The sequence below is a fragment of the Sapajus apella genome, unplaced genomic scaffold (assembly GCF_009761245.1).
Source record: "Sapajus apella isolate SASKATOON/1434 unplaced genomic scaffold, GSC_monkey_1.0 scaffold105, whole genome shotgun sequence".
Classification (NCBI taxonomy): Eukaryota; Metazoa; Chordata; class Mammalia; order Primates; family Cebidae; genus Sapajus; species Sapajus apella.
The window spans coordinates 2,132,687-2,160,628 of record NW_022437045.1 but is presented as its reverse complement, the minus strand read 5'-3'; the positions used below and the strand labels follow the sequence as shown (position 1 = coordinate 2,160,628).

General features: G+C 44.7%; 1 protein-coding gene across 7 annotated transcripts in view; it reads left to right on the top strand.

Moving 5' to 3' along the window:
- The window catches only part of TIAM2 (TIAM Rac1 associated GEF 2), a 241,044-nt gene that overhangs the window by 121,194 nt on the left and 91,908 nt on the right, over window positions 1-27,942 (top strand). For all 7 annotated transcript variants that reach the window (XM_032258743.1, XM_032258733.1, XM_032258736.1 and 4 more), the window contains 4 exons: window positions 2,115-2,287; window positions 6,192-6,416; window positions 24,397-24,582; window positions 25,258-25,404. In XM_032258743.1, coding sequence (XP_032114634.1) covers window positions 2,115-2,287; window positions 6,192-6,416; window positions 24,397-24,582; window positions 25,258-25,404 — 731 coding nt within the window. The remainder of the gene's footprint in view (window positions 1-2,114; window positions 2,288-6,191; window positions 6,417-24,396; window positions 24,583-25,257; window positions 25,405-27,942) is intronic.

The window sequence follows — 27,942 nt, the reverse complement described above, 5'->3', positions numbered from 1 at the left end:
TTGAGCTCTGTCAGCCTCTTAGTTTGGATGAGTTTTATGTGTGGGGAGGAGCGAATGTGTGGTGTTTCTTGAGATCACAAAGTACCGTGGAGGGAGAAAGTAGTGTTTCTGAAGGCCAAGCTTGGTGCGGGCTTCTTTCTCTCTTGGCTTCTGTGTGCTGTTATGGGTTCTTTTGTATAAACTTGCTTGTTCATAGCAACACTGACTTTTAAAGGAAGTAATGAAATTGGAAGGACTGAAATAGTTTTTAAGAAATCTGAACTTTTATGAATGAGGACACAAGCACAGTAGGGTAAAGTACCGTTGAGCGAAGCCCAGGTGTTTATTCACAGTGAAGGCGGGCTGGTGTTTCTTTCCTGTCAATGTGAAAGGTGCTTCTGAAGCACCTGGATGGTGGGCGTGTCATTGTTATTCATATGCTGGAGATTGGCATGTAAGAAGTGGTCAAAACAGTTAAGAGGATACAGATTTGAGGGGATAGTCAACTCATACAAGAGAACACACCTGTGAGCATCTTAGAAGCATTAATTTGCTTAAAATTGTGTCTAATAATTATAATGCAATTTCTAATTAATGAAGCAAACTCTTAATAACTTCTACCCGCAATACTTTATTAACATATGAGGAGAAACATAAGTACCTGAAAGCATATGTTGTATTGTTTTTAGAGTATTGTTTTAAAATTCAGGCATATTTAGTTTGACTTTTCTCCCTCAAACAGTGTTTTCTATTACTGTGAGATAAAAGGAAATACTAAAAATTAAGTTATTTTACATGGCATTTGGAGAATAAGCTGGGTACTTTCTCATAAATGCCAAAGTTCTGCAGGTAGGTCCAGTTTCTTGTTCATTGATTGTTGATGGAATAAGTGAGTATGACATTTTTTTCGGACTCTCACATCGAGATTCCCTAAATAATGTGGTGTTGTGTTTAAGGACGAGGGTTTTGGGGCCAGAGGGCCTGAGTTCACGTCCCTGCTGCTCCACAGTGCAGTGGTGGGACCCCTGTAAGTGATTCGATCTCTCAGTTTTCTCATTTGTAGTGTGAAAGGAAAATAAAGGCTGGGGCCCCCAATTCATGATGCCAGAAGGAAAATAAGCCAAAAGCTGTCATGCAAGAAGCTGCCTTTCCTTTTGCTCCTAAGCAGCAGCTATAGATAAAAGGTTAAATATCCCTACAGGGAGCTAGCTACTTTTTTTTTTTTTTTTTTTTTTGAGACAGAGTCTTGCTCTGTTGCCAGGCTGGAGTGCAGTGGTGCAATCTTGGCTCACTGCAACCTCCGCCTCCTGGGTTCAAGTGATTCTCCTGCCTCAGCCTCCTGAGTAGCTGGGATTACAGGTGTCTTCTACCACACCTAGCTATTTTTTGTATTTTTAGTAGAGATGGGGTTTCACCCTGTTGGCCAGGATGGTCTTTATCTCTTGACCTCATGATCCACCTGCCTCGGCCTCCCAAAGTGCTGGGATCACAGGCATGAATCTCCATGCCTGGCCATCACCTTATCTTATCTAAAGTACTGATTCACCAAGTGCTGGATGATTATGTGATTGACACTTTCCCTGCCTGCTCCTTTTCCCTTGCAGCAGGTGGATTACACACTCTCCCTCTTTCCCCTCCAGCCCACTTTTAATTTTTAAACATTAAAGCCCTCAGCATCATCTTTGGAGAAAGGCACAGACTGCAGACTGTTTCTGTGATTCTGTGTTCTCTTCTTTCGGGCATGTCCTTAACCTTGGCAAAATAAACTTCTCAATGGATCGAGACGTCCCAGATACTTTTTGGGTTACAGCAGAGTGGGCTAAATACCCGTGCCTGCCTTAGGGCTCTATGGGGATTAATTGAGCCAGTACCTGTGGAGTATTTGGAAGAGTTAAGCAATGGCTTACTGTTTGGTATTGTTACTACTGATATGACATTTACAAAGACATCTCATTTTCATTCAGGTTCATTCTGATACAACTAGGTGTGCTTCGGATGCCACTTTTCCTTGTTTACCATGTTTCTATCACATGATTGTCTCACTCACGTGTTTTTAAAACTGTCACTTACCTTCCCAGTCCTTTCCCGCATCTCCAGGCCTGACCAGGATGTTTTTTTGCTTCTCTGTTTCACAGGATGCACGCTGCTGTTCTATGAGACGTATGGGAAGAATTCCATGGATCAGAGCGGTGCCCCTCGGTGTGCTCTGTTTGCGGAAGACAGCATAGTGCAGTCTGTTCCAGAACATCCCAAGAAAGAAAACGTGTTCTGCCTCAGCAACTCCTTTGGAGATGTCTACCTTTTCCAGGTACTGCTGGTACTTTGTAACTGGAGGTAATAGCTTATGTATTGCAACTGGGTGCAGTAGCTCACGCCTGTAATCCCAGTGCTTTGGGAGACCGAAGCGGATGGATCACCTGAGGTCACCAGTTCAAGACCAGCCAGGCCAACATGGTGAAACCCCGTCTCTACTAAAAATATGAAAGAATTAGCTGGGTGTGGTGGTGGGAGCCTGTAATTCCAGCTACTCAGGAGGCTGAGGCAGGAGAATCGCTTGAAACCAGGAGGCGGAGGTTGTGGTGAGCTGAGATCATGCCATTGCGCTCCAGCCTGGGCGACAGAGCAAAACTCCATCTTAACAAAAAAGAAAATAGCTTATGCATTGCTAGAATAAGAAGGAACAGAAAAGGCAAAACTTGGAAATGAAATCAAATGAATGCTTAGTCAGGCTTTGGATTTGGCCTTAAGCAAGAGAAATTGGCCTCTGCTGACTGTCAAGGTCACTGGGCCATCACCAGTGCAGTCATTCACACAAAGGGCATTTTTCAGGTGCCTCTGAAGTCTCAGGCTGTGGCCCAGGAGATGCTCATTGGGACACAAAGAGAAAAAATCATGATCCTTGTTCTGGAGTAGTTTGTGATCCAGTGAGTGCAAGGGTCAAGATTCTCAGATTTGGGGCTTTTTTTTTTTTTTTTGAGACGGAGTTTCGCTCTTGTTACACAGGCTGGAGTGCAATGGCGCGATCTCGGCTCACCGCAACCTCCGCCTCCTGGGTTCAGGCAATTCTCCTGCCTCAGCCTCCTGAGTAGCTGGGATTACAGGCATGCGCCACCATGCCCAGCTAATTTTTTGTATTTTTAGTAGAGATGGGGTTTCACCATGTTGACCAGGATGGTCTCGATCTCTTGACCTTGTGATCCACCCGCCTCGGCCTCCCAAAGTGGTGGGATTACAGGCTTGAGCCACCGCGCCTGGCCAGATTTGGGACTTTTTAAATGAAGTTTGGAGAATATTGATGGGAGAGGCTTGGGTTCTTCCCACAAATCTCAGTGGATGTCAAAGATTTTCAGGAAAACCCTCATAGGCAAATGCTATGAGATCTCCTTTCCCTGTGGAAGAGGTCTTAGGATCTTAAGATTCAGGGTATCTACTGTTAAGAATTTTCAGTGACTTTCTAGCCGATGGGATGTCATAGAGCATGGTGGTACTGAGCCACCGGCACTGGGGCCAGGCTTAGGTTTGAATCCTGGTGCTTTTATTAGTGTTGAGTTTGTAAGTGATCTTGGAGCATGTAGCAGACTTCTCTGAGCTTTAGGCCCATTGACCAGTAGGATAATAATGGCTTATAGGGTCGCTGTAAGAGTAAATAGCATCATGTGTGTGTGTTAAGTGCTAACGAAATGGTAATTATGGTTATTAATTCAGAAGAGGTGAGAGTGATATCTGGGAAGTGAACTGTGCTTCTTAAATACCTCCCAGCCTATATCCAGCACTTGACACAGACACAGTGTTGGCTGAAGTTTCCATCTGACTGCAAGTTTTATGGAAAGCCTCATAAAGCCTGGGTTTAGATCTCTCAAAGATGGTGCCGGGTGCCCTCAGAAGCCCTGCAGAGTAACTGTCCTCTAGGCTGACTTTGGAAGTCTAGAATGCTCTGAAGTGCTCCTCCTGGGACCAGCACTGGGTAAACTCCCTGGGCCTTTAGTTGTACTGCTTTCCCAAATTGACTTGACTAACTAGAGCCGGGGCCTGAGATTTAATTTTCATTTTCCTAACAGAAAGGTTACTTAAAACCTTCTATGATGCTTTAAAGCAAAGTAATCAATTTATGTTAGTCTGAATTGTAGGGAAGTTTAAAAAAAAAAAAAAGCAAAATCTTAGGTGAATTGTATGTGGGCTTCTTAGTGGTAGGTGTGAAATGAATGTTTTATTTTGTGATTCAGGCAAAACGTCCTTAGTTTTAAGTTTTCCCTCCTGTGATCCCAGCACTTTGGAAGCTGAGGCAGGAAGATGGCTTGAGACCAGGAGTTTGAAATCAGCTTGGTCAACATAGCGAGGCCCCATCTCTGCAAAAGAATAAAAAAATTAGTGGGTCATGGTGGTGCATGCCTGTGGTCCCAGCTACTTGGGAGGCTGAGGTGGGAGGATCGTTTGAGCTCAGGAGGTCAAAGTTGCAGTAAGCTATGATTGTGCCACTGTACTCCCACCCAGGAGACACAGTGAGACCTGTCTCAGCAATAATAACAACAACAGAGTTTTCCCAGGTGGTCCTATTTTGTGATCCCAGAGGCCACTTGAGGTCTGACTCTGTGACTCCAATGTATGTGGTTATTTCTGGACATCAAGAGAACTGAAAGTACTTTTCAGTCTGCTTAGAATTGTACCTGTTTGCCTACTCTGCTTCATTCAAACTTTATTGTTTTTAAAATATTTTTTCTTTAAAAAATTTATTATTATTTGAGATGGAGCCTTGCTCTATTGCCCAGGCTGGAGTACAGTGATGTGATCTCAGCTCACTGCAACCTCCACCTCCTGCGTTCAAGCAATTCTTGAATTCCTGCCTCAGCTTCCCAAGTAGCTGGGATTATAGGTGCCCCCCACCACAACTGGCTAATTTTTTCTTTTCTTTGTGTGTTTTTAGTAGAGATGGGGTTTTACCATGTTGGCCAGGCTGGTTTTGAACTCCTGACCTCAGGTGATCTGCTTGCCTTGGCCTTCCAAAGTGTTAGGATTACAGGCATGCACCACTGCACTGTGCCTATTATTATTTTTTAATTGGCATGGGGACTCACTATGTTCCCTAGGCTGGTCTTGAACTTCTGGGCTCAAAAGTCCTGGGGTTACAGGCGTGAGCCACTGTGCCCAGCCAAAAATAAAATATTTTTCTTTTATAAAAATAGTATATTGTCTTTGTGTTAGAAGTCATTGAAAAGTAGAGAAAGGAGGAAGCTTCCTGTATTCAAAGACAATAGCATTATTTTGTTTACCCTCAATATACTTTTATTTATACTTTTTTGTATTGAGGCCATACTGTAGATGTAATTTTATATCCAGGTTTCAAAATTTCATATTCTAGTCCTAATGTTTGCTCATTCTGTTAAAATTCTGAAGACAAGCATCCTTTTATTTATTTGTTCATTTTGAGACAAAGTCTTGCTCTGTTGCCCAGGCTGGAGTGCAATGGCGTGCTCTCAGCTCACTGCAACCTCCGCCTCCTGGGTTCAAGTGATTTTCCTGTCTCAGCCTCCCAAGTAGCAGGGATTTCAGGTGTGCATACCACACCCAGCTAATTTTTGTATTTTATGTTTGTATGTATGTATGTATTTATGAGACGGAGTCTCGCTCTGTCACCCGGGTTGGAGTACAGTAGCGCAATTTCAGTTCATTGCAACCTCCCCCTTCCGGGTCCAAGCGATTCTCATGTCTCAGCCTCCCAAGTAGCTGGGATTACAGGTGCATGCCACCATGCCTGGCTAATTTTTGTTTGTTTAGTAGACAGGGTGTCACCATGCTGGCCAGGTTGGTCTCCAAGTCCTGACCTCAGGTGATCCGCCCATCTCGGCCTCCCAAAGTGCTGGGATTACAGGTATGAGCCACCGCGCCCAGCCAAGCATCCTTTTAGAGAGTGGCACAGTGTTTCATGACTGTGTCTACCCCGTTGTCCTTATCGCTCCTGTGTTGTGGGCCAGCGCTTGTTTCTAGCTTTAGTTTCTGTCCTATTCAGGGTTCTAGGATGCTTTCTGCTCTGCCCCTGATCTTCTCTGAGTCCCTCTGAACCTGAGTTGAATGGTTGAATGTGTTTTCGAAATTAAACAGCTTTTCCGGAGTGCAAGTACTTCTTGGGTTTACACATCCAAGCCCAGCCTGCCATTTTGGAGGGCACTTTTGGGGTAAAATGATCTGAAACAGGTTTTCTCCCTCTCTGTGTGCAGGCCACCAGCCAGACAGATCTAGAAAACTGGGTCACTGCCATACACTCCGCTTGTGCATCACTTTTTGCAAAGAAGCATGGGAAAGAGGACACAGTGCGGCTGCTGAAGAACCAGACCAAAAACCTGCTTCAGAAGATAGACATGGACAGCAAGATGAGGAAGATGGCAGAGTTGCAGCTCTCCGTGGTGAGCGACCCAAAGAACAGGAAAGCCATAGAGAACCAGGTACTGTTTGTGTACACCTGTGTTTCCTTCCATTGCTCACATCACTTGTGCAGTGACTTGGTGGTATTTTTTGGCTCACTTGTTGGTGGTATTTCTTACACCCTGGGGGAAATAGTTTCTGTGGCTTTTCCTTTTAGGTACCTAATGTTTGCCGTGTTGTGACATGGGTGATATGATATGCTTTACAATCTTTGGTGGCTCCACGTATATACTGAAATATTTTGTGACCAAAACTTAATTTCTCATTTTTTCTTCTTTTTTCTTTTTCTTTTCTTTTCTTTTTTTTTTTTTTTTTTGAGATGGAGTCTCGCTCTTATTGCCCAGGCTGGAGTGCAATGGTGCAATATTGGCTCATCACGACCTCCGCCTCCCAGGTTCAAGTGATTCTCCTGCCTCAGCCTCCTGAGTAGCTGGGATTACAGGCACCTGCTACCACGCCCAGCTAATTTTTTATATTTTTAGTAGAGACAGGGTTTCACTATGTTTGTCAGACTAGTCTCGAACTCCTGACCTCAGGTGATCCAACTGCCTCTGCCTCCCAAAGTGCTGGGATTACAGGCGTGAGCCACTGCGCCTGGCCCCAAAACTTAATTTGTAATTTGAATAGTGCCTTCTGGCCTGGTGGATTCACTCATATTGTTGTTTTCTGAAAAAAAAAAAAAAACCTCTGCAATAAAACCACTAGAAGTTTAGATAGGAAAGATTCTAATATGATGGCTTTGGAAAAAGTGGTTTGGTATAACATAGCTGTTTCTGTGTTTGTGGATTACAGAAAACGAGTAATTTTTCTGTTTATAACAGAGAAGCAGCTAATGAAATGCTTTCTTTTCTCTGCTCCGGTTCCACATTCTTAGAATAAATGGCTGCTTCCTATGCCGTTTGCATTTTAGAGAGGGGAAGCAGTTTGAAAATTTTTACTTCCCTTTGCTCAGATGACCTAAACACTTAGACAAGTGTTAGTGGAATTTCTAGCAGCCCTATCTTAAGTCAGGTTTCCTAGGAGACAGACCTTGAGAGAGATTTAGATGTGAGAAGTTTTACTGGGAATGCTCTTAGGGACAACTCCAGCTGGAGCGAGGGAGCAGGATCTGGGGACAAGTTCCCTTATGATGCAGCCTGTCCCACGGCGAGCTGTGGAGCTGGGAGGGCCATTCAGAGTTTGGAGGCAACAGGTGGCCAGCCGTGTTCCTCTCAGGCCAGCCAGGCAAGGCAGTTCCCTTCAGCAGACGTCACCTTCCACGAGGGGATCTGTGTGAGCTGGAAGAGGGAAAGAATGCCTCTGTTTTGAAGGGGGATCCGGGTGATACACTGTAGAATCCACAGCAGCTCCCCCAAAACAACTAATCAACTATGAAATGACCTGGGAGCTTGAATGAGGAATGAGATGAAGATAGATAGTGGGCAGGTTCTTGAATTTTTCTTCCTTTAATTACTTGGGAAGTTATTATAGAGAAACCAGGTTCTTTAGAAAAAAAAATTCATGGTAACACAACAATTTAGACGTATTGTGACTTATTGGAAAGGAATTTGTTTTATTTAAATTGCAAATTACATCGTATCTCTGTTTATGTCTGAATGTTTAACCTTGTTTGGAAATTTTTTCATCTGTGTATATATGAAAAATTCTGCATGAGGCTGGGCGCAGTGGCCGACGCCTATAATCCCAGCACTTTGGAAGGCAGAGGCAGGCGGATCACCTGAGGTCAGGAGTTCGAGACCAGCCTGGCCAACGTGGTAAAACCCATCTCTACTACAAATACAAAAATTAGTTGGGCATGGTGGTGGGTACCTGTGATCCCAGCTACTCAGGAGCCTGAGGCAGGAGAATCGCTTGAACCTGAGAGAGGCGGAGGTTGCAGTGAGCCGAGATTGTGCCATCACACTCCAGCTTGGGGACAGAATGAGACTGTCTCAAAAAAAAAAAGAATTCAGCATGAGTAGGAAAAAAATTCGGTCTAGAAATAGGAAACTGATCAAAGGCATGCATTCATTGATACATTGAGAATTTGGAACACTGCATCAACTGGCAATAGCAAAATAACCAAATAATTCCCACCTCTGCCCCTCATTAATCTTCTGACTATGTCTGCCTTTGCTCCTCCTTTGCTCATGTCTGCTGTTGTCTTTCTCCCTTCCCAGTTCTTTCTCTTTTGCTTATTTTCCCATCTGTAAACGCTGGTGTACCTAATAGATGCATTTGGCTTAAATAAATAAAAATAATTATAAAATATGGACCCCGTTGCTAAGAAATTATCATTTAGTTGGAGAGCCAGCCTTATGAACATGAAACTAAAGGACATTCTAAAATGGCCTAAGTTAAGTGACAGCTGGTGTAGTTATCAAATATGATGGGAGATCAGGGGGTTGAGGTTGTACTGTGCCCCTGAGGAAATGAAGGGTTCCTGGATGGTGTTAAAACATTGTTAAGAGGTGTGAAGGATTTCCAGGCTGGAGGGGATTGGGTGAGCATGGAGAGATAAGCATGAAGTGACAGAGTGGTGGCTTGGGGCTCTGGAGCACACTGGAGTCAGAGGCTCTGGTTGGGAAGTGCTGAGAGTTGGCAGTCAGGTTGGACAGGCAGTGCAGCTGGTTCAATCTGTGTCTTGGTCTGTAACAAAGTAAGGTAAACCATGTGGCTTATGAACAAGAGCAATTTATTTCTCAGAGTTCCGAAGACTGAGAAGTCCAAGAGGCTGGCAGATTCAGTGTCTGGCGAGGCCCTGCTTCCTGGTTTTGTAGAAGCATCTTCTTACTGTATTCTCGCATGACAAAAGGGGCAAGGGATCTTTCTGGGCCTCCTTTTATAAGGCCATTCCCCCTTATCATGAGGGCTCTGCCATTATGACTGTCCTGCACAGTGGATTAAGCAGCAAAGGATGAAAGACCCCGTAACCGAATGCTTGAATCACTTGGTTTATTGGCACGCAAACAATTCTGAACAAAGATAGATGTTTTAGCCCCATTCTCCCTACACGCAACTCCTGTTTTTCACCCTGGTAGGAGCAGGTTGGGGATCTTAGATGAATAGGCACAGGTTTGGTCGCAGAGGTCCTCAGGCATCTGGTAGTAGCTTCCTCTGGCATCGAGGCTGGAATGCTGAGGCTGAAGCGTCCAGTCGAGGAGATGGCAAGCCTGACTCCGGGTCCCTTTCTGAGTGGCGGCGTCTCGTCCGCACGAGTCTGTCTCAGCAGAGTAGGCCGAGCTGACTGAGGGCTTCTCTTTTTATAGTCCCTGTGTGGTTATCCACCTGTGTCTGGTTGTCTTGAAGGTTGGTGCGCCCTAGCATGTGATGTCATCCTAAATTGGAATATCCCAACACAGTTAGTGTAAACAGATTTGGGCATTCTGGGCATTTTGGCAGACAGTTGCACTTACAGTAACTATGATAACATATTCCCACTACACCTATAAATTGCAGTTGTAACAATAACATAATCACTGCCCCTTTTAAAAAGGCCCCATAGCCAGGCACGGTGGCTCAGGCCTGTAATCGCACCACTTTGGGAGGCCAAGGTGGGTGAATCATGAGGTCAGGAGCTCGAGACCAGACTGGCCAACATAAACCCCGTCTCTACTAATAATACAAAAAAATTAGCTGGACTTAGTGGTGGGCACCTGTAATCCCAGCTACTTCGGAGGCTGAGGCAGGAGATTTGCCTGAACCCAGGAGGCAGAGGCTGAGATTTCTCCACTGCACTCCAGCCCAGGCGACAGTGAGACTCTGTCAAAAAAAAAAAAAAAAAATCCCCATTTCCTAATACCATCACCTAAAGCAATGAGGTGGGCAGATCACGAGGTCAGTAGATCGAGACCATCCTGGCTAACATGGTGAAACCCTGTCTCTACTAAACATACAAAAAATTAGTCGGGCGTAGTGGCATGCACCTGTAGTTCCAGCTACTCGGGAGGCTGAGGCAGGAGAATCGCTTGAACCTGGGAGGCAGAGGTTGCAGTGAGCCGAGATTGTGCCACTGCACTCCAGTCTGGGTGACAGAGTGAATCTCTGTTATCCCACAAAAAAAAGATTTCAATGTACGTATTTTGGAGGGACACATTCAGCCCATAGTGGTCTTGTATGCAAGGCTTAGATGGTAAGGTTTATTTTATACTCTGCATTCAAGAGGGGGTATAGGTTTTTAAGATGAGGACAAAGCGTGATGACAGTATCTTTGGAAGATTAATCAGGTAACAGCTTGGAGGACAGAGTGGGGCAAAAGGTGTCAGGCAGTGCAGTGGAGGGCGCTGTGCTGGGTGTGCAGATACAAGGGCCTGGTCCCAAGTGACACAATAGTAGTTCAGCAGTTGACATGGAAAATGTATACCGGGGTGCCTAATTTTCTTCAATCCTAGAGAATCTTAAAGACAGTAATTTACATCTCTGAATGGAGCTGTTGCTCAACCAGGATGTGCTGTTATTTAAAGAGTACCTGCTGGCAAACTCCAAAGTTAGAAATAGTTTTAACAAGGAAGCTGAAACTGCCAGGAAGAATGTAAGCAGTGGGAGGCGTTTGGGGTCCAAGAACAAAGCTGCTGATGTTGCTGGAGGGAGCGCTGTCCCTGCGAGCCCTGCTCGAGTCCTCTCAGGACCCGCGCACACTAGGAGGAGTTCGGCTTCTGGGGCCGTGCAGCTCTACCTCCCAGCTCTCTGTGTGGAATGTAGGGTGTCAGGTCATGGGAGAGGTGATGGGACAGATCAAAGAGCCTGAAGGAGACAGGGTTTCCCCAGAGTTTTCTTTGTACCATGTCTCACCCCTGGTGCTGATTTTCCGGGATCCAGCAGCCACAGTCTGTCTATCCTGGATTCGAGTGTCTCAGAGTGTCAGAGCACCCCAGTCAAAAATCTCATCCTGATTGTAATTGAGAAAAGTACGGTTTTAACTTTTCCTGGCTCTCTTAAACCCATGTATGCCTAGTGTTCCAATAATGGAACACTAAGTATGTGGGAATTATTTATATCCTCCTGCTCAGGGTCATCACAAAGGTCTGATTTAATCAATTAATTAATTAATTTAATGAGATGGAGTTCCATTCTTGTTGCCTAGGCTGGAGTGTAGTGGCATGGTCTCAGCTCACTGCAACCTCCACCTCCCTAGTTCAAGTGATTCTCCTGCCTCAGCCTACTGAGTAGCTGGGATTACAGGCACATACCACTGCACCCGGCTAATTTTTGTATTTTTAGTAGAGACAGAGTTTCACCATGTTGGCCAGGCTGGTCTTGAACTCCTGACCTCTGGTGATCCACCTGCCTCGGCCTCCCAAAGTGCTGGCATTACAGGCATGAACCACCATGCCTGGCCCAAGGTCTGATTTTAAAAATTCAAACAATTGCAACCTCAGGCATACGTGGGTCACATTTAACTTTGGAGCCATATTTCAGTCCTGTCAAAGGGATGCCCAGCTTGGAGTTTTCAGGTCTTTGCATAGGGTCGGGTGTTCAGGTGTCGGGAGAGAAAAGGGACATTTGGCAGCATGGAGAGGCTTGTAGCCTGTCGTGTGTGTGGAGGTGGCAGTTGAGGGGGTGTGTTTCTTTGTGGCCACAAGGAGGGTAAGCAAACTTTTTTTTTTAACTTAAATTTCCTTTAAATGTAATTATATTCTCTTGTCCATAGTTTGTACATGTTTAACTGATGACATCATAGTTGGTGCTATTCTCTGATTAAGACGGGACGTTACTTTAACATAAAGCCTTACATAAATCCAGGGGTCTGGATGGTTGAGTGGCCTGAAGAGAAGCTGTTTTGAAGAATGAGAGGAATGATCACTGTGGCCCATTATCCAGTCTTTGACAGAATCATCACTTTAGTTATTTTAAGCACACCGTCCTAATACTACTAATTTTTCATTTTTGGTTCTCCTCTCCCCATAGCTCTGGCTCTAAAACCCCTTCCTGCATCTTCCCCGTGCCCTCTTCTCCCAGCCCCCGCCGCACACACATTCCCTTCTCATGTTGTTCTTGTGAGTTCCCGGTAACAGCCAGTTGGGACTGATCTTAGAAATTCTTGGCTGGGAACAGTGACCCACCACTGTAATCCCAGCACTTTGGAAAGCTGAGGCTGGAGAGTCACTTGAGGCCAGAACCTCAAGACCAACCTGGGCAACACAGCAAGATCCTCTTTCTGAAAAAGAAAAAAAAAAAAAGAAACTCTACCTGAAAATATTCTCCTCACCATATTGCACTCACTCTTTGAAATTATGATTTAGCCACGAGTTCCTGAAGGGCTTTGCAGCGTGTAGCCTGAGTTATGTTTGCTGTGCCCGTTGTCCTTGCTTCCTTTGTCAGCAGATCATAAAGAAAGTTGTTTACATTGTGTGTGTGTGTGTGGACAGAGTTTTGCTCTGTCGCCCAGGCTGCAGTGCAGTGGCACCATCTCGGCTGACTGCAACCTCCACCTCCCAGATTCAAGCAATTCTCCTGCCTCAGCCTCCTGAGTAGCTGGGAGCGTCTTCTACCACACCTAGCTAATTTTTGTATTTTTAGTAGAGATTTGGGGTTTCACCATGTTGTCCAGGCTGGTCTTGAACTCCTGACCTCAGGGGATCTGCCTGCCTCCATCTCCCAAAGTGGCGGGTGAAACTACCACGTCTTGCCAAGAGCTGTTTACTTTTTACGTGCACACACAAAGACTGGGAAACATTAGCGGGAACAAGTACTTGCTTAGAATTGCTTTTATAAGATTGGACAAAAAACTGTTAGGTGAAGCTGCAGAAGCAAAGGTATTTACAGATCAAGACCAATCGGGACAGGGTCTCCAAAATATCCCCTGAGCATTCAGTTTTCTCTAAACTCCCTTTTAAAAATGTCTGAAAGAGAGCAGTGCTTTACCCACTTAGCATTTTCAAACCTCAACAAATATACATTTATTTATGTAGCTTCCTCCCCAGCGGGTTTATCTGAGAACCTCAGATGGAGTCATTTCTAGCCTAAAAATAGAATGTACAATCTAGATTACATCATGCAAGAGAAATTCTCTGGAATAGGTTTTCTTTGAAGTATGTGGGTAGAGAAGTTCCTTTTTGAAATAAAAAGGCAGTATCACAGTTGTAACGAACCGGCTGAGCTGCGTACTGTCAGTGGTCACAAGCTCTGGGGTGTCCTGGGCCCCTTGGGTGTTTCTGGGGAGGATGATGCAACTTTCATTTGAGCGTGTCCAATGTGGACCAGATCATGCCGCCATCCACACGTCAGATGGCCTTTGAAGTTCTCAGGGAGGGAGAGTTGTAAATGAAGTCCAGTTAGTACTTTATTTTCCTTTCCGCTTATTATTTCAAACAAGTAAACAGGGACAAAACCTCATCACCCTTAGGCAGCCTTGGCATTCTCCCAAATGGCGTCCCCCCTCCTGCCTCATTATGTGCGATTCCCAGGGGAGCCAGGCCCGCTTCCCGTGGTTAATTAGGCTGGAGACGGGGAGGTGGTTAGACTACCCCGGGTTCGGTGGGGAAGGAGGGAGGGCTTGCTGGTGGGGTTGGAACTGCTCTGGGTTTTGCAAAACTTGGGCCTCAGTTTAAATATTTATCTAAATACAGTTTTAAAATCTTTATAAAGAGGATGGACTGCGTTTAGACAATTGGAAACTGCTGAACAGAACAATGAGAACAAAGCTTTGAGAAAATATGAGGGTACTATGAGGTATTTGGGGATGATGGAGGGGAAGCAGTTTGAGGAACAAACTGTTGGAGAGCAGCATATTTGTGAGGGCGTTTGAGGGGGATAAAGCCAGGTTGTGGACGTGTTGGGGGAAGATGTGAACTTTATTCTGCAGGCAATAGTGAGATGGTGAAAGTGAAAGTGTTGTTTCATCTTTTTTTTTTGCAGAGTCTTGCTGTGTTGCCCAGGCTGGAGTGCAGTGGTGCGATCTTGTCTCACTGCAACCTCCACCCCCTGGGTTCAAGCGATTCTCCTGCCTCAGCCTCCCGGGCAGCCGATTACAGGCGCGTGCCTCCACGCCCAGCTAATTTTTGTATCTTGGTAGAGATGGGGTATCACCATGTTGGCCAAGCGGGTCTTGAACTCCTGACCTCAAATGATCCTCCCACCTCAGCCTCCCAAAGTGCTGGGATTACAAGCATGAACCAACGTGCCCAGCTGGAAGTGATTTTGGCAGGAGAAGAAGAACATTTGGTTTAGTTCAATGAGCATTTGTTCAGTGCATCCTCTGGGTCAGGCAAGTGTGCACAGATTGGAAATTCAAAGAAGTCACTGTCTCTGCCCTCAGGGCGCTGTCAGTCTAGCAGGTGACAGACAGTCGAGCATGCAGGTTAGACATAATACAGTGATTCTGTTGCACATGGCATTCCAGGCTGTGGAAGACGGAAACAGGAAATGAAGCCTCATGTGCAGTCATGGAAGACCCTGGAGGAAGAATGCCAAATTGCTTCTTGAAAAATGAGGAGTTAGCCAAAAGGAGAAGGGAGAGGGGTCTTCCAGGCCAAGGCACAGCGGGAGCAAGGACAGTGTGGCCTTAGGCAGGTGGTGAGAGGTAGACAGGGAAAGTAGGGCTGTCTGTCACTCTCTCGTCCTGGTACCACTGCAGAAGCCTCCAATTTCACCCTTCTTCTGATGCATCTTCCATATAACAGCCAGACTGGATTGCATCTGAAAAGCACATCTGGCCAGGCATGGTGTCTTACACCTATAATCCCAGCACTTTGGGAGTCCCAGGTGGGCGGATCACTTGAGGTTAGGAGTTCGAGACCAGCCAGGCCAACCTGATGAAACCCCATCTCTACTAAAAATACAAAAAGAAGCTACTTGGGAGGCTGAAGCAGGAGAATTGCTTGAACTTAGGGAGCAGAGGTTGCCATGAGCTGAGATCACACCACTGCACTCCAGCCTGGGCAACAGAGTAGTATGTCTCAAAAAATATAATAAAATGAAAATAAAAAAATGAAAAGCACATGCGATCCTGTGATTACCAGATAAAGTCCCTGATAACCTCTCCCCACCTTGACCTTTATCTGCCACTCCAGACATCCTGTGGATCCCTGAGCTCCCCATTCTGCTCCTTACTTTGGGTTTTTCCCCAGACAGAGAGGACTTCTGTGCTGTGCACAAATGTGCCCTGTTCCCTTCCTGCCCTCTTCATCTGGCTCACCTGTCTCGACTATAATAAGGGTTTAGGAGTTGCTTCCTCCAAGGCACCGACCTTGACCACCCTCTCTCCCACTCCAGCAGGAAACCCCCTCTCCTTCCACAGTTCTCCATGTCTATGCCACTGCTCTCCTCTGTGGCTTTGTAACGGTTTCTTTGTGTGCAAGGTTGCTTTTGCTATAAAACACGTGCTCCTGGAGGAACCGTGACTTTTCCGTCTCTGAACCCTCGATGCTTTGCTTGAGTTCATGAATGTATGGATGCACCTCTGTCTCGTCTGTCCGAAGATGCTTTCCTCTTTACTGCTGGAACAGAGTTCTTCTCTGAGTCAGTCCCCACCCACTCCCCAGTGTTCTAGGACTCCCTGCTTCACTTCTGGGTAGCAGCACCCCTGTTCTGACACTCCCCCTCCCTGTTTTCTCAGGGCTCACCCCTGAGGCCAGTATCATATGTAGTTTCACAGTAATCCACAAGGTAAAGATGTAGATATAGCACCTGTTTGATGGATGACTAAATAGACCCTTAGGAGAAGTACATTTCTTTTCTTCTTCTTCTCCTCCTCCTCTTCCTCTTCTTTTTCCTTTTTTAGAATTAAAAAATATTTTAAAAAATAGAGACAAGTTCTCAGTATGTGTCCAGGTTGGTCTTGAACTCCTGGGCTCATGCGATCCTCCTGTCTTGGCCTCCCAAAGTGCTGGGATTACAGGAGTGAGCCAGTGTGCCCAGACGAGAAATACACTTTCTGTATAAGCATCGTTTACTAACTGATTGTATCACTGGAGCTCCAAGAAGTACATTTGCTAATGTCACACAGCTGGTAAGTGGCAGAGCTGGGATTTGGACACAAATCTGTGCTCCTAATTCATGGGCTCTACTGCTCCTTAAGACTTGGGTAAATCAGATGATGCTTTGCTTGCCAACTAAACCAGGTGATGAATTGTGCACTTTGGGAGGCCGAGGCAGGCGGATCACAAGGTCAGGAATTCAAGACCAGCCTGGCCAACACAATGAAACCCCGTCTCTACTTAAAATACAAAAATTAGCTGGGTGTGATGGTGGATGCCTATAATCCCAGCTACTCTGGAGGCTGAGGCAGGAGAATCGCTTGAACCTGGGAGGCGGAGGTTGCAATGAGCCGAGATTGCACCACTGCACTACAGCCTAGGCGACAGAACTAGACTGTCTCAAAAAACAAAACAAAAAAAGAATAGAATCCTTGATTTACTTGTTTTTATAACTTGGATTTTTCAGGTTGATTTGATGGGAATTACATTGATTATAAAACTGAGTGTATTTTTTGGTATGGAAATTATATCTCAAAGGAAAAAAGAGTAAAACCAAATCTCTCAACTTTAGTCAGTTGTTCCAACTACTGGTAAATTTTAGTGTAATCTGTGTCACTGGCTGGTTCTTCTATGAAGATAGGTTTTAGTATTTGGAAAGTATGGAATGGGAGTTTTTCAGCTTCTTACACCAAGAAAGGAACATGAATTATAGGACAGACCTAGTAATAGACAAATGACTACATGCTGCGATTAAATGACTAAATGGCAGAAAATATTTTTCTAGGACTGCTGGGTGTGGCAGGAATGTACTTGTCATCTTTTCTAAAAGATGTATCACTTATTCATTTGTTATTTTTAGCATTAGACTTCATCCCTCTCCCTCCCACTTTACTACAGGAGACCCTAACCTTTCAGAGTTCATTAAATAATGGAGCTGTGTTAGCAATCAACAGGAACATTTTGCATTGAATTTGTGCCAGTGTTGAAAAACGAGAGTGTTCCCCTGTAATCTGGTTATTGGTAACTTCCTTTATTACAATAAAAGAAAGTCTTGTCATTTTTATACTTTGAGCATGGACATTAAAAGAAACAAAAGCTCAATCTATGTAGAAATGATTTATTTTTATTTTTGACAGGATCTCACTCTGTCGCCCCGGCTGGAGCATGCAGTGGCCCTGTGTAGGCTCACCGTGGCCTCGACCTCCTGGGCTCCAGCTGTCCTCCCCCATCTGCCTCCCGCATAGATGGGACTACAGGCTTGCGCCAGCTGCACCTGGCTAAGTTTTGTAGTTTTTATAGAGATGAGGTTTCACCATGTTGACTAAGCTGGAAGTGTTGGTTGTTTTTCTTTTTATGTCATATCTTGATGTTTATCTCTTAAAAAAAAATAAGGAAACATCTAGAAACTTAGAAAAAGAGGGTGGGGTATCTTGGATTAAAAGGGACTGATTTTGAGTATTTTAGTTTTTGATAATGTTAGAAAAAAAAAATCTCCAGAAACACTTTGATAAATGTGGTCAGGTAATACATGACTATTTTAGTGATGATTATCATTATCATTGAACTGTACTGAATCTCTAAACTAAATTATAGCTAAAAGACTGCCTTTTATTTTTTCCTTTACCCTTCAAAATATGTATCTTTATCTTTTCCTTTATGCCACCTTCTGAGGAATTGTTATAAAATGTTTTTCTTGTCTGGGAGGGGTGGCTCCCACCTGTAATCCCAGCACCTTGGGAGGCTGAGGCAGGCAGATCATGAGGTCAGGAGATTGATACTAGCCTGACCAACAGGGTGAAGCCTTGTCTCTACTAAAAATACAAAAAATTAGCCGGACGTGGTGGCATGTGCCTGAAGTCCCAGCTATTTGGGAGGCTGAGGCAGGAGAATGGCGAAGGTTACAGTGAGCCTAGATCATGCCACTGCACTCCACCCTGGGCCACAGCACGAGACTCTGTCTCAAACAAATTAATTAATTAATTAAATTAAATGTTTTTCCTTCAAGTTAACATTACTTTAAATTTGGGCTGACTTTGAATGTCAAGGCTGAAATGTATTCACTTTACTGGAATGTAAAGTGTTCCATATAAATAGGGCCATAAATGAAAGTGTGGTAGTCTTAACCTCCTTCTCTGTAGAATACCTGGGGCTACATGGGCAGGGATAAAGTTGACAGGTGAAAATGTAAGTGAAAGTTGCTGAGGTCACTGTTGGGATAGTGCACAGGCATCTGCCTTATGAGTCAGAAGACCTGGGAATCAGGGGCCCCATTGTAGCTATTTGAGAATGTCCCTGTCCCCCACATGTTGTTCACATCAGAATCAGCTTTGGGTCTGCTACTCTGGTAGGGCGAGCTTTTTACGTGACCCCTGCTGAGAAATGAGGGTATGGTAATATCAACTCCTTTGCAATTTCATTGAAAATGTTAGCCTTTCTAAATACGATAAGGTCTCTTGTGAGCCTGTGGGTCCAGTCCTCCTTCCTCTTCCTTCCCTCCAAAGAACCCGAGCATCTGAATCTGGGGCCTCACCATATTTTTACTTGAATATTCTTTCAATTTCCTCTCCACAACTTTGGTGAGTCTGTGGAAAGAAAAGTCAAATATTTCATATTGATTCTTATTCAACCACAAATCTTCATTTAAGTTCCATGACTGATTCTTTCTATAAAGAACCATGACCTTAGAAATAAGGTGAATGTTATCTTTCAGTAGGGAATAGGTATGTGAGTAAAGGTGGTGGGTCTGCCACAGAGATCTACAGGGATGAGGGCTATGTAAGTCAGGGGTCTCCGGAGAAATGGAACCAGTAGGATGTGTATATACAGGAAGAGGTGTGTGTATGTGTTTGTATAGGGAGAGAAAGAAAGAGAGAGATTTATAATAAGAAATAGGTTCATACGGTTATGGAGAAGGGCAAGTCCCAAGATCTGCACAGCAAGTCAGTAAGCTGGAGACCTGGGATAGCCAATGGTATAGTTTCAGTCTGAGTCTAAGGCATGCGAATGAAGAGAGCCGATCACGTAGTTCTAGGCTGAAGACTGGCAGACTCAAGATTCGGGAAGAGCCCATGTTTCAGTTCAAGTTCAAAGCCAAATTCCCCCCCCCCCAAAAAAAGCCAGTGTCCCAGTTTGAAGGTGTCAGGGAGGAGGGGTTCTCTATTCCTTTAGGGGGAGTCAGCCTTTTTGTTCCCTTCTGGCTGTCAGCAGATCAGATGAAGCCCACCCACGTTAGGGAGGGCAGTCCACATTACTCAGTCTACCCATTTAAGTGTTAATCTCACCCAAAACATCCTCAGACACATCCAGAATAATGTTCGAGTAAATAGCTAGGCACCTCATGTCCCAATCAAGTGAGTACATAAAACTAACTGTTACACTGGTGCATCTCTTTGAGCTTAGGAGTTTGAGGCCAGCCTGAGCAACATGGCAAAACCTGGTCTCTACTAAAAAAATGCAAAAATTAACCAGGAGTGGTGGCATGCACCTGTGGTCCCAGCTACTTGAGAGGCTGAGTTGGGAGGATCACTTGAGCCCGGGAAGCAGAGGTTGCAGTGAGCCAACAGCATGCCACTGTACCCCCAGCCGGGGTGTCACAGTGCAACCCTGTCTCAAAAAACAAGATGCTCCAGTCAGAATAAGAATAAGAAGGGTCAGGAACATTTTGAAATAGAGTAGCCATAGGTTACTTTTCCTTTGCGTTTCTACCAAATTAAATTTTAAATGAACTCTACAGTATACAGTTCATTGAGATACTGGTTGTCTTGAAACTTAATAAGGCATAATCCAGACAACAAACATCTTGATTTTTATAAGGTCTCCTTTGGGCTATTGGGGTGTCCCAGCCCTGTCACCTTTTTGACAAACGGAAGCCCCTGGGTCCATGTTCTTCCTGTGAATTCACCTGTATTTTGTCCCAAGCTTTGGGTGGAGAGGTCTATGAATGCTGAAGATTATTAAAGTGTTTTTGATAAAACTTCACGATTCCCCGCTTAAACCCAGGAGGCGGAGGTTGTGGTGAGCCGAGATCATGCCATTGCACTCCAGCCTGGGCAACAAGAGCAAAACTCTGTCTCAAAAAACAAACAAACAAAAAACAGCTTTATGATTCCCTGTGTATCTGTTGGGACAGAACTGTCTTTACCTCTCAGTGCTTCTTTGATGTGTAGCCACACATATATATTAAATAATACGTTAAAAAATACTTTTTAAACTACAGGATTCAGTGCAAATACAAGAGATTGTCTTCTTCCCCAGTCTATGGTGATTGGCATAGACCTGGATTTTATTTTATTTTGTCTGTTTTCCCCCCCCCCCCCCGAGATGGAGTCTCACTCTGTCGCCCAGGTTGGAGTGCAGTGGTGCGATCTCAGCTCACTGTAGCCTCAGCCTCCTGGGTTCAAGCGATTCTCCTCCTCAGCCTCCCGAGTAGCTGAAATTACAGGCATGTGCCACCACACCTGGCTAATTTGTTTTGTATTTTTAGTAGAGATGGGGTTTCACCATGTTGGTCAGGCTGGTCTTCAACTCCTGACCTCAAATGATCTGCCCACCTCAGCCTCCCAAAGGGCTGGGATTGCAGGCATGAGCCACAGCACCTGGCCTTTTTTGGCTTTTTAATCCACCATGGATGGCATGAGCATCTTTGCCTTCTGGTATCTGGTGACTTATTCATTTTCTTTTTCTTTCCTTTTTTACTTTTTGGAGACAGTCTCATTCTGTCACCCAGGCTGGAGTGCAATGGTGTGATCTCGGTTCACTGCAATCTCCACCTCTTGGGCTCAAGCGATCCTCCCACCTCAGCCTCTCAAGTAGCTAGGACTACAGACATGCACCACCATGCCTGGCTAATTTCTGTATTTTTTGTAGAGACAGGATTTCACCATATTGCCCACGCTGGCCTCAAACTCCTGGGCTCAAGCAATCTTCTTGCCTTGGCCTCTCCAAGTGCTGGGATTACAGGCACGAGCCACCACGCCCGGCCAACTCATTCATTTTCTTTCCTTTCATATCTTCACCCTCGGTACAACCTTCAGAAAATACCTGATAAACTGTTTTACACTGAGGCATAAATGAGTGTAATAAACTTTAAAGCATTATCCAGTCTAGAAATACCTATTAGAAGACAAAGGAATCCATCTATAATTGTGGATTTTCCGGAATCATCTGGAGAAAAGATGTTTAGGAAACAGGACTGAGAGTGTAGTTTTTACTGAACCTTAAGTAAGGTGTCAGTTTGTACCCATCCTTCACTCTGGAATCTAGAATTCTCTAATACGGCAGGATCAGGAAGAGACTTGCAGTTTCAATTTGAACTGTCTTGTTAGTCTAGAACAGGGGTGTTCTAGACTAGGAAAGTAAACTTTGACTTGAGTGGGAGGATCACTTGAGCCCAAGAGGTGGAGGTTGCAGTGAGCTGAGATCACACCATTGCACATCATTGGGTGTCAGAGTGAGACTGTCTCCAAAAAGAAAAAACAGAAAAGAAAATGAAGGAGTCATTGGATACCAGAAGGTAAAGGATGCCCATGCCATCCACGGTGGATTAAAAAGCCAAAAAAGGGCTCAGTGGCTTAAGCCTGTAATCCCAGCACTTTGGGAGTCCGAGGCGGGTGGATCATGAGGTCAAGAGATCAAGACCATCCTGGTCAACATGGTGAAACCTCATCTCTACTAAAAATACAAAATAATTAGCTGGTGGCACGTGCCTGTAATCCCAGCTACTTAGGAGGCTGAGGCAGAAAAATTGCCTGAACCCAGGAGGTGGACGTTGCGGTGAGCTGAGATCGCGCCATTGCACTCCAGCCTGGGTAACAAGAGCGAAACTCCGTCTCAAAAAAAAAAAAAAAAAAAAGCCCAGGCATGGTGGCTCCCGCCTGTAATCTCAGCCCTTTGGGAGGCTGAGGTGGGCAGGTCATTTAAGGTCAGGAGTTCAAGACCAGCCTGACCAACATGTTGAAAACCCTTCTCTACTAAAAATACAAAAAAAAAATTAGCCAGGTGTAGTGGCCCAGACCTGTAGTCCCAGCTAGTAAGGCCGTGCACTAGAATCCCAGGAGATGCTTATGAGATGTGAACCTTCCTAGGCCTCAGACCTAATGGATAGAATCTTCAGGCGTAGGACCTGGGCATCTGCATTTTTAAAAGCCAACAGGTCATTCTGTCCATTCAAGGCTGTTACCAGTAGGCCACCACATTGCTAATATGGATACACAGGATCTTAAGTGAGGTTAGATTCATTACGGATGTTGACATTGTTTCAAGGCACCTTGAAACTTCACTGTTTTGCTGACAGATGATAATCAAGAAATTCTTTGTTTAGATCTTGTGGCTATTTTTATTCCATGCAGAAAAGTTGTGTAGCGACCGCCCTAAGAAATAGATACAGAGAACTTGGAGGAGGTCTGGGGAATGCCCAGAATTTGTAGTACTTTTCCATGGAGAGAAACTGGAGGGGGCAGTGCTGGAAATCCTTCAAAGTATCATTTATCCAGAATGAAGGATTCACATAGAAAGCTTAGTGGGAAAGGTGAGGATCCCTTTGAATGCTCAACAACATGGCAGAACTAGAGATGTAACTGCTGCATCTGAAATGACGTCATTCTCCACACTGAATCCTTTACTACAGGTGCTCACTGACAGACCTTCTCTCGAGTGTTGAGATTGCTCTCAGGACCTTTTCAATCACAGCTTTCTGTTCTTATTCAGCTGAGTCCTTGTTTTGGCAAATCACAACAGTCCCTCATCACCTATTATTAATAATTTATTTTGCATGAAGATAATACTTGTAGGTAATGCATTTTGACATCCTTGGAAGAAAGGAAAATGGCTCCCAGAGTTTGGCAGCATTTATTATTTTTTTTCTTTCCCTTTTTTTGAGATAGAGTCTTGCACTGCCACCTGGGGTGAAGTGCAATGGCGTGATCTCGGCTCACTACAACCTCTGCTTCCCGGGTTCAAGTGATTCTCCTGCCTCAGCCTCCCAAGTAGCTGGGATTGCAGGTGCCTGCCACCACGCCCAACTAATTTTTGTATTTTTAGTGGAGATGGGGTTTCACCACGTTGGCCAGGCTGGTCTCAAACACCTGACCTCATGATTCACCTGCCTCGGCCTCCCAAAGTGTTGGGATTACAGGCGTGAGCCACTGTGCCCAGCCTTGGCTGTATTTCTTTACCAACTCATGACTTAAGTTTTGAAGAAGCGCATAGGAACGTCTGTGGTGTAAACATCTGTATATACTTTAATTTGATTTAGATGCACAGATGGCGGTTATTCTCCAAGATACTTAGGAGTATTCTAAGTAAAAGTTCTATTTGTCCTTATCCCTGAAGTCCATTTGCTTCTTATTGTTTTGAGTCATTTACTGAAAATGAACAGAAACATAAAGTCACTGCCTTTGTTTATCTGGTGTCTGTTTGTGTGCAGTGCAGTTAATCCAGTTTAGGATCAGGGGCTGTAAATGTGAAGGGAAATGAAGCAAAGTGAAAAAGTTGACTTGGAAGTCGCATCCTGCTTTAAGTCAAGATGGTTTCGAGTGCTGGCATTCTCCAAAGATCATGCCATTTTGGCATGTCACCGTATTGGGATCACCGGCTTTTTGTTTTTGTGCTTTTTTGGCTATCCTGATGAAGTAAAGTACTGGGTGACCCAATGCATTTTTTTTTCTTTTTTGAGATGGAGTGGTGCTTGGTCACCCAGGCTGGAGTTCAATGGTTTGATCTTGGCTCACTGCAGCCTCCACCTCCCAGGTTCAAGCAATTCTCCTGTCTCAGCCTCCAGAGTAGCTGAGATTACAAGTGTCTGCTGCCATGCCCAGCTAATTTTTGTATTTATTTATTTACTTTTGTTAGTAGAGATAGGGTTTCACCATGTTGGCCAGGCTGGTCTTGAATGCCTAACCTTCATTGATCTGCCCGCCTCGCCTCCCAAAGGGCCGCATGCATTTAGATGGAGGGATTGAGATGGGTGAGAAGGAAGGGCTAATTTAAACCATGCAGACCAGCTGAAACTAATTTTTCCTTCAAGTTTGTGAAAGGGATCACATTTTCATCTCAACCCATGAAAACTTTTAATTTTTATTTAAATTACCTCTGTTTTTGCTTTAAGATCCAGCAATGGGAGCAGAATCTTGAGAAATTTCACATGGATCTGTTCAGGATGCGCTGCTATCTGGCCAGCCTACAAGGCGGGGAGTTACCGAACCCCAAGAGTCTCCTTGCAGCTGCCAGCCGCCCCTCCAAGCTGGCCCTCGGCAGGCTGGGCATCTTGTCTGTTTCCTCTTTCCATGCTCTGGTAAGTTCCTGAGGAAGGCTGTTTCTGCAGCATTTGGGGAGGGTTGGGGATGCTCCCCCTTCTTCGGCTGGTTGCCATCAGCGCTTGTGGGACTTGACCCAACAGCTGACACCTAGAGGCCAGGTCACCCAGAGGCCATGGGCCTGGGGATGAAGGAGACCAGACGTAGAGCCCCCAGTTTCTCCACTGCCCATTCTGGAGTCCAGCAGCTAGTGGACTGTTACCGCATGTTCATATCTGTACACCATTCTGTCTGTGCAACCCCATACCATCAGGAAAGTGGGATCCTGGAGAAGTGGCCACAATGGCGTGGAGATTAAAGGGTGGATTAAGGGTTGTTTTCTCTGCCCTGCAGAGCGCGCTGTTGGGTTTTCTGCAGTTGCTCCCATTTTGGTGGCTTCTGTGTGTTACGCTGGCTCAGCCAGGGGGTCAGTGGGTGGTTTTGCTGACAGTGCTGCCCACTGTGGAGAGACCTGAATGTCGTGACTTGTGTTGTCCAGATGAGAGCTGTCTATGTAGTGGATGCTTTCCTGGTATTTCAGACATGCAGGAGCTTTTGGCCATGGCCGGAATGCATTTATAGCAAGCAGAGCTCACTTCTTTAGGGCAACTGTTAATTGTCTCTGCCACTCAAATACTAAGCCTTGAGATCTTTAAAACTGTGTTTTACGTTAGATATGTTCTAGAGGTGACTCTGCTCTCCGGAAAAGGACACTGTCACTGTCCCAGCGAGGGAGAATCAAGAAGGGAATATTTTCTTCGTTAAAAGGGCTGGACACACTGGCCAGAAAAGGGAAGGAGAAGAGACCTTCTATAAGTCAGGTGAGCTCTTCAGCATGGGAACAGCAAACTAGAGTGAAATTCCTGAAACCCCTGATTTTCAGCCTGCTATAAATCATCAATGTTCATTCTCTGTTAAGAATGAAATCAGGCCAGGTGGGGTGGCTCACGCCTGTAATTCTAGCACATTGGGAGGCCAAGGTGGGAGGATCACCTGAATCCAGGAGTTCAAGACCAGCTTGGGCAACATAGTGAGACTCCATCTCTACAAATAGCCAGGTGTGGTGGCGTGCGCCTGTAGTCCCAGCTATTCGTGAGACTGAGTTGGGAAGATTGCTCCCAGCTACCGGGAGGTCCAGGCGCCAGTGAGCCATGATTGTGCCACTGCACTCCAGCCTGAGTGACAGAGCAAGACCCTGTCTCAAAAATAAAAGTTGGTTTAAAGGAATCAATTCTTAGCATGCACTTTTTTTCCCCTGACAAAACTGCAGAGGTTGCCACATCTATCCCGGCACTCCCGAAGAGGTAGTCACGCCGTGTCCAGTACTTAAGAACAGAAAAATAAGAATAATCAGAAAACAATCCACACTTTTCCTTCCCTCTAGTACTAAAATTCATTTACTCATAGATTTTATATTAAAATAAATGTGGAAAATGAATAATCAGAGGAGTAGCAGCTACATTCTGTTGATAGTGCTGTGGATTTTGCTCACTAAATCCGTGCAGCATGGCCTTGGGGTTTTGTCACCCCGTTTTAGAAATGAGGAGACTGACACTTGAAGAGGTTACATCACTTACCTTACCCTGTTCACCAGCACCGAAGGGCAGAGCTGGGAGCTAATTCCTGCCTAAGTCCACCGTCTTCAAACACTGGACAATTGCTTGTGCTTATTTTCCCTTGGGGAAGGGTGGCTATTGTAACATTTTCTTTTTTGGGGATAGAGTCTTGCTCTGTCTCCCAGGCTGGAGTGCAATGGCGTGATCTTGGCTCACTGCAACCTCCATCTCCCAGGTTGAAGTGATTCTCCTGCCTCAGCCTCCTGAGTAGCTGGGACTACAGGTGCATGCCACCATGCCCGGTTGATTTTTGTATTTTCAGTAGAGACGGGGTTTCACTATGTTGGCCAGGCTGGTCTTGAACTCCTGACTTCAGGTGATACATCTGCCTGGGCCTTCCAGAGTGCTGATTACAGGCATGAGCCAATGTACGCGGCCTCTTGTGACATTTTTGTCATGGAAAAATAGCCTAAGCCCATGTTGGTGAAATGTGACCCAAGTATCGTAAATTGTTTTCAGAACATTTTGAATATGTGAATTTCATGATGCACCTGTATTTCACAATGGGGAGTGTACGATAATGGATTTCATCTTGCTGATATGTTTTAGGATTATTCTGTTTCAAAGCTGTTTAAAAGATGAGTTATATGTTGACCTGATCATTCAGGTGAATAGGGAAAATGTTTGCAGTTAAATCCGAAGAAGTTTTTGTTTTTATTTTGAATGAGCTGCTGTTTTTCTGAGTATGCTTTCAATATCATTGGCAAGAGAGTCACATTTTATTGGATCTTTGTTTTCTAATTTGCATATGGCTATTTATTTTATAATGCTTTTGTGAATTAGGTAAGTAAAAGGGTTGGTATCAGTTCCTTTGACTTGTTTAAAACCTTGAAATGATAAAGTTGGATGTGACGGGAGTGGGTTGGTTGATTAACAGACAGCAGAATCATAGGAAACTTCAACATGGCCATCGTTTTTGTATACTCATATACAAAAATAATATCAGATTTTAAAATTGTGGTTCTACTTGTAATTTAAAAATTTTTTTTTTTTTTTTTTTTTTGAGACAGAGTCTCGCTGTGTCACCCAGGCTGGAGTGCAGTGGCACGATCTTGGCTCACTGCAACCTCCACATCCTGGGTCCAAGTGATTTTCATGTCTCAGCCTCCCGAGTAGATAGGACTACAGGCTTGAGCCGCCACACTTGGCTAATTTTTATATTTTAAGTACAGATGGGGTTTCACCATGTTGGCCAGGCTGGTCTTGAATTCCTGGCCTCATGTAATCTGCCTGTCTCTACCTCCCAAAGTATTGGGATTGCAGGTGTGAGCCACCATGACCAGCCTGTAATTTAATTTAATTCTAAAGAGTAATCTTATTTGTTGGTTTTTGGAAATGTATTTCCTCATTATTGACTGTAGTCAGCTGCAAACCCTTTGCTAATAGTGGGCCTATGCTTTCTTTATTTTTAAAAAATTATTGTTGTAGAAATGGGGAGGGAGTCTTCCTATGTTGCCCAGGCTGGTCTCAAACTTCTGGCCTCAAGGAGTCTTCCCACCTCAACCTCCCAATGTGTTGGGAGTACAGGCCTGAGCCATAATAGCCTTTATGCTCTGTGAACAGAACTTCTTTGATGGTTAACTAATGTCCTTAAGGTATTTTAATCAAGACAGTATGTTCTGTATAATTAACTAATAACCTGATAAATAACTTGCTTATTTTTCTTAGCTGTAGACATTCCGCTAATTAGGTATGAGCCTAATATGGTTTTCACCCAGCATGTGTGGTAATTTGTTCTCAACA